This window comes from Channa argus, chromosome 21 (genome assembly GCF_033026475.1).
Source record: "Channa argus isolate prfri chromosome 21, Channa argus male v1.0, whole genome shotgun sequence".
NCBI classification, from domain to species: Eukaryota; Metazoa; Chordata; class Actinopteri; order Anabantiformes; family Channidae; genus Channa; species Channa argus.
Genome location: NC_090217.1, coordinates 7,112,070 through 7,123,463, shown reverse-complemented (window position 1 = coordinate 7,123,463; position 11,394 = coordinate 7,112,070). Strand labels below are relative to the sequence as shown.

Sequence of the window (11,394 nt, the reverse complement as noted above, 5' to 3'; positions counted from 1 at the left end):
ATACAGCGCATCATATCACATGATTCAGTTCATGTAAAAATCACTGGATTGCTCAAATACACCATATTAGTTAACAAATCTTTGAACAAATCAAATTCAAAACGTGTGACATTGTGTAAATGAAGTGTGCGATGTATGAGTCATGAAAATCATTGCAGTTACAATAACATCTAATATTCCTAATCAATTAAGAGAAAGAAGAATTGGGAGGGCTGTGACATGTCTGACCAAGATATCCTCCTCATATCCACATCATGAGCCACAAAAGGTCTGTGAGCTCCTCTAAGAGCAAGGTAATGCGCTAAAAAATAAAAAGTATCAGTTGTTTGATCAGTTCAGCCTTTATTAAATGTTTTTTCAACAAAGTGTAGTGCATGGCTCAGCATCATATAAGTGCATTCTCCCAAGATTTCAATGTTTGCAAAGATAAGATGGTTTAAGAAATTAGATCTTACAGTCATTTACTTAATTGCATGGATGAAACCAGTTAGAAATAGAAATACAACAGTCACCATCCTTAATGAAATCTTAATTAGTAGTCTAAAATAATATTACTGCGTTACCTTGAATTATTATTCTCCAATCACAAGGTGTGACATCAACATTTCAAGTAAAGTCCCAAAAGGTTATAATAAAAAGATGTGGTTAACCTATCATACCCTACCACCTGAAGCTACAAAGCACAAAACCAAATGTCTTAATAATCTTCTAATATTGGATATGTAGAAATATTGTCTTCCAAAGGACCAATCAAATGAGCTTAAATAACTTATAATAACACAATACCTTTATCCAAAAGCTTAGATGTGCAAGTATATGAATTATCTGTATACTAATTGCTACCTTAAAATGTCGGGCCAATTGGCTGATACTTTTTTTCCAGTAATCCCTTTTAGTTTTTAATATATCAATTGATTATTTAAAAATGAACAGCATAGAATTATTCAGATAATTAATTGCTTATAAATTAGTGCAAAATCAGTCACAACTCAAGTTAACAAATACACATCATCAGTTAAACAATGCATCCAGTTGTATGCAAAAATAAGAACTTTAGAAAGAGATTTAACAGCATAATATTGACTATAACCTCAACTACTTTATGCTCCTGATCACTTAAAAGGAATTCGGATGGAACTGCAGTGCTGCACGAACCATTTATATTTTTAGTAGTCATTATCTGCACTCAAATCAATCTATACATACTAAACATTACACTTATACTTCTAAACTATTAGAAGTATAAGTGTAAAACAGCTAACAGCTATTATGTTGCACGATTAATCAGATTGTGTGAACGAAACTACAATTCTAAAATATTAGTAAAGGTCATTGTAAAGTTAAACCTGTATTTTTGTAAACCTGTACATTTCAGATAGTACTCGCGAAATGCTGGAGGAAGACCACAGGGTGATGTTTCTCAAACTCATTGAGCAGCCTCCTCTTCTCCTTAACAGGCATACTGTCGCTTGAGGAAATGTCACGAAGAAGCTGTTTGAGGCTTTTAAGTGTGGTAGCCTCTCGCTGATCCTCGTATTCCTGTCGTGTGACCTGCTGGCAAAAGGTGAATGCTGCAACACACAGGGAAAAAGAGGACATTTGTTGTTGACTAAAATATGCACTTTGGTTCAAAAAATATTTTTTTTTATTTTGAACCTGTCACAAAGTTGTGTATACTCACTAGCAACTGCGTCTGGGTCTTTGCCGTGCTGCATAGTCCTCAATGTTCTCCTCACAGCTTCAATAAGGGATGTGGGAGTCTAATAATTGAAGAAAGGATTAAAAGAAAAACCATATCCTAATTTGACCTGCAAACAGGTGCCTGTAGGTCTGAAGTGTAAAAGATATTATCTCTACATTGGAGAAGAACATCCACATAAAATAGAATTAATTCAGAAGTCATTTCACTATAAATTCGTCAGTGCATTTAAGAGTGTGTGGTACTTAAACCTCAATTCCAAAACAATTCTTCTACAACAGAAGAATTACCTTAAAGAGCTCAGTGTGATTGTCCATGAGAAAGAGTACCAGGGCCTCACTCTGGGATCGAGTCAATTCACGATTTTGAACAACTGCCTTCTGAAAACTGCGGCAGACGAAGGCCCTGTTATCAGTCTGAAATACAAATTATTCTTTTTTAATTTTTTCCCATAAATTGCATTTTTTATATTATCTTAAGGTATATAATACTTTTCCAATAATTGCTTGCAAGCTGAGGCTGATGAGCTACCTGTTTCTGCAGACGACAGGAGTCTGGGTGAGCTGCCATAGACATGAAGGCCAGAAGTCTCCGTAGTTCATCTCTCACGCTCGTCTCCAGTAGTCGCAAACACAATTGGAATGCTGTGATGGCATCCTGCAACTTTCCTTCGTCTGGAAATAGATGTGGTAAAGAGAGAGGAGGAAAGAGGTAAGATCCTCACATGTGATACTTACTTTTCACTCAAGTGTGTCAGAAAATGAGATACACTCACTTTTCTTCTGATGTCCACTATGCCTGAATAAATTTTCACAGCTCTGTTCTTAATATTGAAGATGTTTCACACACACACACAATCACTATAAGTCTTTTTAAGTTCTCACCCAGTAAATTCAGAATTCCAGCATGTATATCCAGGTAGCGTCCTGACAGAAGTGGAGCTTTTTCCTGTCCATTGTAATATTTGGCAATAATCTCAAAGAGAAGTCTTTTTTGGCTTGTCATCTGCTCCACACTGATATTTTCTGAAGAGGCATCACCACCTTGTTGGCTAAGCTGTTCCCCTGCAACCATGATCAGCTGGTCAGGGAAGAGTTCCAAGCAGTCTGCTGCTGCTGACAGCCACCCGTCCAAGCTAAGGAAAAAGGTATGAAATATTAAACAAACAACATGGGCCAACATTTTTTTCTAATATTTTTCCATGAAATGGTAAAATTTCTCAGTGTTAACATCTGATAAATTTGTTTATGTTCTATTGTGAATAACATATAGTTTCATGAGATTTGCAAATCATTGCATTCTGTTTTTATTTACATGTACACATCCTCCCAACTTTTTACGAATTGGGGTCCTATTAGAATAGGATCAGTTTCTTTCCACTGTGCAAAACACTCAAGTTTTAACCAGAGCACTGACTGTGGTAGGTGAAGGGTGTTAGGCAGCTCTCTCTCCAAGCATCTGTTGGAAATAACAAGGTCCTGGGTGACCACACGACCTCTGAAGGGCTGGCGGACAAACCTAGCAGGAGAGGTCAGGATGCAGTCCAGCATGGGTAACTCCAATATCTGTAGCAGCTGCAGCAGTGTCTGCTGCTTCCACACCTCATCTACCACTGTGAAAGAAATACCAGGGTCCAATATTTCCAGTGCACATTCATTGTTCTAGCAAATAGTGATGACTGTCTTACCCGCCTTAGACAAAAAAGTAGAAGAAGTCAGAGTTGTGTTTAAAGATGCAGATAGGGAAGGACGGAGGTTAATGGTTTTCAGCAGCCTTTCAACCCTTCTATCTGATGGTCCAACAGCAAGAGGATTGGTAATTGTTCTCTGTTCATTCAGCCTATTGCACAAATATTTTTTGTGACAAATAAATGCTTTGCATGAAATACATGTGGAGAAAATGTCTTAATAATATGACTATGACAAGTCAAGCGGGTTGTGATAAACTAAATAATGCAAATCAATGTATTTCTGTGTTTGATATGTTATTTATATACTTTGCAACAAGTCGTCTATACTCAGTAGAACTGACGACACAGTTCATATCATTTGTAATACCAACCTGGAGCTTTTTTTTCTCTTCAAATCCAGCTTCTCTGATGGAGTGTTTTCTGTTTCACTACTGGACTCCCTCTTAGAAGAGCCAGGCAGCATTTTATATTCCAGAAAACGGTAAAGGCTACAGCTGCTGTCCTCAAAAGTCACTTCTTTATCTCTGCAAAACAGCTTTGTGCCCACTGGTTCAAAAACCTTTGCTTCCATCAAAGCCTGGCAGAGTCGAGCGGCTTTAAGGCGAGACAGTTCACTTGTGCAAAACACCACATTCTGCATCAAATAACTGAGGACAGCATCCACAGCATCTGAGCCTGTGAAACAATCAGTATGAACACGAAGATGTTTCCGACAGCGACGCACTTCCACCTGAGTTTGTAAGGCTCGGATAATGTTGTGCCATAGCTGGGTGGCACCAAAGGGCCCAGAGAAACCTATTGGGAACACAGGATTAGAGGAAAAGGAGTGCAAGATTTATTTCCAGAGTTTAAACATATTAATGGACTTCAATAAGGCGTAAACTGGTTGGATTTTTATTTTTCATTTTTTACAGTGAGACAAGCAATAATACAACTAAACAATAAATATAATTTGACTAAAATTAAAGATGACCAAATAACCAACACATGATGGCAAATCAGATATCTAACTCGTGACAGTGAAAAGCTTTGTTCCTGGCGTCATTATCTGCGGTTTGGTTATTATACATGTCCTAGTGAATAATATAATATTAACGTTTATACCTGACGCTGTTAGTTTAATCACGCAATTTTACTTATAAATGAGGGGTTTTACGGTGTGGTGTTATTGGCTTCTTTTGCTTATGATTGTTTCCTCTGCGATGCCTGAGATGCATATTAGAAACATTTCGAAAAAGTTTTCTCAATTCTTAAAAGCTAGCGTTAGCGGATAACACTTAACGTTACGTCGGGCTGGCTATTTGTTTACACCAAATTGCTTTGTTTGTGTAATCAAAGTAAAATAAAGAAATATTAGCTAACTTAACCTTAGGTTAACTCTGAGTTAACACAACTTACCGTGCTGAATATTCTCACGAAAACTTATTGTTTGGCTGTTCAGTCGTCTGAACCGTGGAGTCAAATCAACCGCCATCATAAATTTGCCGTGTGACGTAAACATTCTCTTCTTCTTCTTCTTCTTCTTCTTGTTCTTCTTCTTCTTCTTCTTCTTCTTCTTCTTCTTCTTCTTCTTCTTCTTCTTCTTCTTCTTGTAACAAGCCTCACACTGCTGCCATGCTGCCACCTACACGCAATAATGTGCACTGCGAGCTTAAAACGAGATCGTTGCTTTTTATTAAGTAAGGATCTCCTAAATAGAGTTAGAGAACTACGAATCTCATAATCACGAGTTATATTTCGAAATTAACTCATAACTATGAGTTGGGGATCAGTTATTTTCAAGCTGATTATTATCTGAAACCCATTTTACATATCCAATGAATTAATACTTAAAACGGTAATGTCATCTTAAACATTACCATGACATGCTGTTTAAAATATCAAGATTGTAAAAGACATAGTAATTTAACAATACTATTTTCCTTGATTAAACTGTGAAAATGGTACATGGAAATGAATTGTAAAAGGCGAATTGTTTGTTTGCACATTTGCCTTGTTTGTACTAGCTCAGTAATAAAGTTTTAAGAAAGCAATTTTTAAATATGAAAGGGAATATCCCAGAGTATCAACAACCTTAATATTAAGACATTTTACGGTAATATTTCATATTTATCGTCTTCTGAACATGACACATTGACACAGACTGGTAAATGCCTTAATGCTTTTTTACTCATATGCCTTGTTTAGATTTGCTTAGTGTTGAAGTCTAAACAAACATTACTCAAATGTGTCAGGGGATGTCACAGAATAATGGAGTCCTTAATATGAAGACATTTTAATACTCCATGTATTAAACTCTGAACATGGTACCCTAACGCAGAATGAAAAATTACTTATTCCTGTTTTTCCGAATTTTCCACTGTTGCATTCTCTCAGTATTAAAAAGTCGCAAGAAAACAGTTCTTTAAATATGACAGTGAAAATCACAGCGTATTGGAGTGAATATCAAGAAATGTTACTGTGGGAAATAAAATCTATAAACTTCTGAACATGGTCCCTTAACACAGAATGAAAATGCTTTTTGCTTCTTTTGCTCATTTTCCACTGCTGTATTTCCTCAGTATTAAAAAAGACAAATAGAAACAATAAAACAAATAGACCCTGAACTCACGGGATAAGACGAAAGGACAAAAAAAAAAAGAAAAAAAAAGGCTATAAAACGAGGTTCAAATGGCAGCATATATTATGATCATAATTTTTCGCTATTTGAGGATTCTCAATTTAATTTAGGCGATTTAAAGACTTGCTGAATGCGATCTTAAACACCAACTTGCGCGGTTCATTTTCGACATGGTATTTTCGTAAATGTCAAATTAAACATTAAAGACTTCCCTCTGGTGGCCAACTTCTACAGGAAACAGGATGTATCGTGTTGCCATGGATACGGATATTCACAATCAGTTTATAACCAACCCATTTGTTGGCATTACAGAAATCTGGGTCCACCGCATTATAATTACGAGATCTCGATCTTGTTTCAGCGATTTCAGCAATACCAACATTTTCAGGTATGTACGCAAAAACAGCTTTTTTCAGATTATATCTGATACTTTGACCTACTGAGATTTCAGCTTTAGCCTGATGTTTTGAAATGGTCATAGTGGTTTAATTGTTTTCCGTTTTTTGTGAAAAGGGTCTATTACTTCCGTCTTCCGTACATTTTTAGCACCTAACTACTTCGCTATACTTTTAGAAACACTGTTCAAGCTTCAAAACATTATGAAGGATATTATTGCTTGTATAGAGCTTTTTAAATATATTTTATACTTAAGATTTTTATACTTTCGCTTTAATTACATCATCAATGACGTCACATCACCTTTGAAGTTTTTAAAGTTTTAAAGGTGACTTTGATTTCCCTTCACCAGTATATAAGGAAACAACCTTGTGTTTCCTCTATTTCAGCAAAAACAGTATGCTGCAAATGCTACATTTGTTGTGAAAATGAATAAACATTTGATCTTCTAGTGAATACTTTTGGCACCAGCTGAGTATATGTGCGATTGCCAATAAAATACCTAAATTACCTATCTACCTTTTTTTTTTGGTATTTCTTGTTAAGAACAACATAGAACATCAGAACAGAACTCAAATCAGACATTAGAGAAGTGTATTGGTATTTTATTGGTATGTTAAAGGTTTTGCTGTTTCTGAACTAACAACTGGAGCTCTGTTGATGACAGATTCCAAATAAAAGGCAGAATGCTAAACTTTACAGTTAACTACGTTTGTGCTTCCTAGTTTTCTGTGAATGTGGTAAAATATCCACTAATTTGTATTTGTAATTTGTAATTGTTTCTGAGCAGCTGTACCCCAAGATGCCTCGAAATGATGAGCGACCCACCTCTACATCCAGTCGTGAGGACCCAGGCAGTGATGGGGAGTCATCATCGGAGCGTTGTGACAACATGACGTCTACCAGTGTCCTGGAATGCTGCCATGAAAGCAGTGACTGCTCTAGCAAGCATTGCACGCCCTCCTGTGAGTCTGCCCCCTCATTCTTTCTAGGTTTCTCTATAATAATCACAAGATGTTTTCTTTCTTATGTTTTCTTTTTTGTGTCCATGGTTGTTTTGTTTCTCAGTTAAGATCCATGTCACATGTCAAAACCAGACAGTATTATGCTCCTACTTCTTATTTATGTTCTCACATTTTACACAGTTGGTTAAATATTTGGTTCCCACAGCAAGCCCACCCAAAACCTTAACCCTAGATGAAGTCATGGAGTCAGCCACCGACCTGTCAACACTCAGTCTTGCCCATGAGATCATTGTGAACCACAACTTCCATCTTGAACCGGATCACATACCTCAGGACAGGTAAACCAGCGGCATAAAATCTTTTGTCTCAATTTCTCCATCTGTCTAATTGTTTTGTAGTTTTCTAGTAAGTGAAAATGCCAGGTTTTACAAAGGTTTCACAAAAATACAACACACAAGCTTGTCCTCCATACCTCCAATATTGTTTTCTTACTGTCTTCATAAGTGTTATCATCACATACTAATGAGATGGAGAGAAACTAAATCATCACTTTCTCTTTTAGTTTATGGAAGGCAGTTAGGGATAATGTCCACAAGGCCTTCTGGGATATCCTGGAATCAGAACTGAACGGTGACCCGCCTGAGTATGGACAAGCGATCAGGCTATTGGAGGAGATCAGAGAGGTAAGCACACACAATCCAATGTTTATAGCTTCACTAGATGTGGAAGTAACTTTATATTTCTGATGGACATTTTATTGTTTTTTTTTTTTATATTGCCGTTTGCATGTTCTGTACAACAGTCCTAAATTTTAAACATCCATCTGTAGCTCATCCCATCTTTAAGTTACTTTGAATTTAAATTTACTATTGTCATAAAAATGCTTTATAAAAATGATAATTAAACATTTCTCCTGATAGACGTTACTGTCATTCCTTAATCCGGGTGCCAATCGAATGAGGACCCAGATTATGGAGGCGATTGACATAGACCTAATTCGTCAGCAGTCTGACAATGACGCTGTAGACATCCAGGGGATTGCCTCATACATTATCACCACTATGGGCAAACTGTGTGCACCGGTAAGAGTTGAAGAAATCAAGAAGCTGCGGGAAAGCACAGATAACATAGTGACAATGTTTAGGTAAGTGCACACTTGGGCTTTGAAGCATTGATAAATATTCAGTCAATGACTGCAGCTTTTTTTAAATATAAACTACTAGGGAGATCTTCCGTGTGCTGGACTTGATGAAGCTAGATGATATCAACTTAACAATTGATAGTCTGAGGCCTGTGCTGCAGAGACAGAGTGTTGAATATGAAAGGGCAAAGTTCCAGAGCATCCTCGAAAAAACACCCAGTATGTGAACAAGAAAACACTTTTCAGCATAGTTTTGTTTCCTGTGGGCAGGTAGTTACTGCATGTATAGCATGCCAAATTGCAGACAATCTATTTGGTCATGACAAACTACATTTAACAATTGGATATTTTTGCATGAAAGTATACTGTCACAGCACTATTGTATATTATGTCAAAGCAAACAACTGCTACTGTTACATCGGTTTGATATCCTTCTTTAGGTGCTTTGGACCACACCACCTCATGGATTAAATCGGCACTGGAGGAGCTGCTGTCAGCCACCATCCCCACAGAACAGCCTAACAATCAGAGTAAAGGACAGCAAGGTCGGCCAGGACCTTTCCAGGTGCTCAATGCAGCCTTCCTCCACATACTCACATGGGACTATCAGAAGAGCCCACCACTACCTGAGGTACATTTGTGTTAAATATGTGTTTGTAGAGGCAGAATATGATGTTGTCACCTTTATATTTGTCTGTGTTGTTGACTACGACTGTTTTTCTAATATCAGCTAGCTCCAGTATTATGCACAAATATCACATTACAGTATCAGTGTTCTGATCTAACGTAAAGTGAAACCAAACGTTTTTGGTTCTCATTCAGACCTGGATGACAGATGAGATCAGACTACGAGAGATTCAGTGGAAGCTCCAGCAGTGTCAGGCAGTGAATGAGGTGCTGCTCATTGTCTACAGCACCATTGGATCACCTATTCAGGGTCTACCCTCACTGTCTGACCACCTAAAACGAACGGCCAGTGTACTGTTGGATGGGATGCACAGCCCGTTAGTTCACATTCCTGTTCATCCACTGTTTTTATTTAAACATACAACTGATTATTACAAGGTATGTACTGTCTATTTGACATGGAATAAGACCTCAAACCAGAGCTTTCTTCTCTTTCATCTTTAGTAAATTTAACATAGAAGAGGCACTAGTGGGCATCAGTGCCCAGATCTGCTGTGAGCTCAACAAATCTTTAACAGAGAGGAACTACCCTGCACTTACTTCAGCACTGCAGGCCACCCTTACAGGCCAGATCTGCAGCATCACCCAGAAGGACAATCCCATTCGCACTCTAGTTGGTAAGATGGAGTTAGCCGGAGGGCCTGTGACTTTAAAATCCTGTATCACAGAACTTTACTTTTACCTAATTGGAGGAGAAATATACATTGATGTTTGTGATAGTATTGAGTAGTGATTACCGACTGCTGTGCATAATTAAGCTAGAAATCCCCCAGGTGGACTTTTTTACATTTTCTTTCATTCTCATCACTTCTGTGCAGAGGACCGTGTGCAGCAGTACTTCATGATGCTCATCTGTGATCCTAAACCCCAGGCCAAACTTGAACATGTACCAGCTGGTCTGACTGCCATAAAGCCTGAACTAGCACTGCTGGGAGCAAAATTCATCTCCCTGGTCAACTACAACAGAATTGTTTATGGACCTTTCTATGCAGACATTATAAGGAAGCTGATGTTCAGCAGCAGCTCACCAGCAGGAAACCCTCCTCAGGACACAGCTCAGGAATCTGTCACTAGTTAAAGCCAAGCTTTCGCTCATATAGTTTAAGGAATATTTTTGCTGCTAGATATAGATAACACATAGGAAGTACTGAATAAAAAGTTGAAAAATCATCTAATAAAAGAAAATGCACAATACTTGAAAAAAGTATGTGTTTCCTGTCTTTGTCTGTGTGTGTGTGTTTGTCTCTCATGTGACTTCACCACAAACTAATTTTCCCACTGAAATGCTAGAAATATGAAATTGTAGTATCCAAAAGGCATATATTGAAAGTGTTTCTTAAAAAAGTATCCAAAGGCTTTTATTTTGTAAGTATGTTTTGTGCACGTGTGTGAGAGTGCGTGTGCATATATGTGTGTGTGTGTGTGTGTGTGTGTCCACTGAGGTAGACTTCACCAGAAAGTGAAAGCCTTGAAGCAATTGCTATTAGGGCACACAATGTAAGGATGGTGCCGGAGAGCTTGCTGTTCTCTTCAGCATATCTGGTGGGGAGAGCGTCAGGTAGCAGAGCTCTGAGATGGCATTGGCTGAAACAAAGCTTGATCCTGGCGATCTCATTGATGTGAAGGATTTCTTGAAGTAGCTGGACCATGGCAGGCAGTGGCATGGATAATTCTGAGCCACAGCAAAGAGGGTGGCTCAATGGGTGCTGCTATGGCTCCTCTGTTGGGAGGAGGGCTGCAGCGGGGACTCAAAGCTCTACCCCTGAGTCACCAGGCCCCCAGTTGGCTGCACTATCAAGCTCTTCAATATATTACAAATCTGTCATTGGATTACTACAACTGGTCAGGAAAAGAGCAAAAGAGTTAAGCGCTTCATCAGCTTAAATTGTTTGCCAACTTAAGGCCTTATTCATTTAGGCCACAGAGATACTATATTCATTGCCAAAATGCTCCTTTAAAAGTCTCTTGAATTTTTTTGTATCCTTCGTCGGGTTCCGTAAGAAAACAACTTCGCACTATCTAGGTTGCCCACTAATATAGTGCTCTAAAAAAATGCAGCCAATCACTGTCATTCTCTGTCCAGAGGATCTTCACTAAAGTTAAGAATATTTTGAGGAGGCAGAGTAGACAACAACCTTTGATGTTTAATGGATTCTGGCACGATTCTGGCATGAGAAAAGCATGCTGACTTTCTAA

The 11,394-nt window shown here is 38.0% G+C and overlaps 2 protein-coding genes across 2 annotated transcripts; one reads left to right on the top strand and one right to left on the bottom strand.

The window, feature by feature from the left end:
- Positions 1–213: 213 nt before the first annotated feature.
- depdc4 (DEP domain containing 4) lies at positions 214–4,935 on the bottom strand. Its single transcript, XM_067489600.1, has 9 exons — positions 4,788–4,935; positions 3,761–4,184; positions 3,387–3,538; positions 3,116–3,311; positions 2,584–2,834; positions 2,231–2,373; positions 1,990–2,115; positions 1,682–1,760; positions 214–1,571 (listed from the first exon to the last, which is right to left on the bottom strand). Exons 1-9 carry the CDS (start codon positions 4,888–4,890, stop codon positions 1,372–1,374), a joined length of 1,674 nt encoding a protein of 557 aa, XP_067345701.1. The 5' UTR covers positions 4,891–4,935; the 3' UTR covers positions 214–1,371.
- A 2,260-nt stretch (positions 4,936–7,195) lies between these two features.
- LOC137106398 (T-complex protein 11-like protein 2) lies at positions 7,196–10,331 on the top strand. The gene is made up of 9 exons (XM_067489601.1): positions 7,196–7,370; positions 7,576–7,708; positions 7,933–8,053; positions 8,291–8,514; positions 8,594–8,730; positions 8,952–9,142; positions 9,334–9,515; positions 9,643–9,815; positions 10,017–10,331. The coding sequence occupies exons 1-9, from the start codon at positions 7,208–7,210 to the stop codon at positions 10,274–10,276; spliced, it is 1,584 nt and encodes a 527-aa protein (XP_067345702.1). The 5' UTR covers positions 7,196–7,207; the 3' UTR covers positions 10,277–10,331.
- Positions 10,332–11,394: the final 1,063 nt, after the last annotated feature.

Coding starts and splice junctions, on each gene's coding strand:
- depdc4 (XM_067489600.1), bottom strand. CDS start 4,890: ATGTTTACGTCACACGGCAAATTTATGATGGCGGTTGATTTGACTCCA. Junction 2,835..3,115: donor AACACCCTTCACCTACCACA/GTCAGTGCTCTG, acceptor CTTTTTCCTTAG/CTTGGACGGGTGGCTGTCAG. Junction 2,374..2,583: donor TGGAATTCTGAATTTACTGG/GTGAGAACTTAA, acceptor ATCTATTTCCAG/ACGAAGGAAAGTTGCAGGAT.
- LOC137106398 (XM_067489601.1), top strand. CDS start 7,208: ATGCCTCGAAATGATGAGCGACCCACCTCTACATCCAGTCGTGAGGAC. Junction 8,515..8,593: donor AACATAGTGACAATGTTTAG/GTAAGTGCACAC, acceptor ATAAACTACTAG/GGAGATCTTCCGTGTGCTGG. Junction 9,143..9,333: donor AGAGCCCACCACTACCTGAG/GTACATTTGTGT, acceptor GTTCTCATTCAG/ACCTGGATGACAGATGAGAT.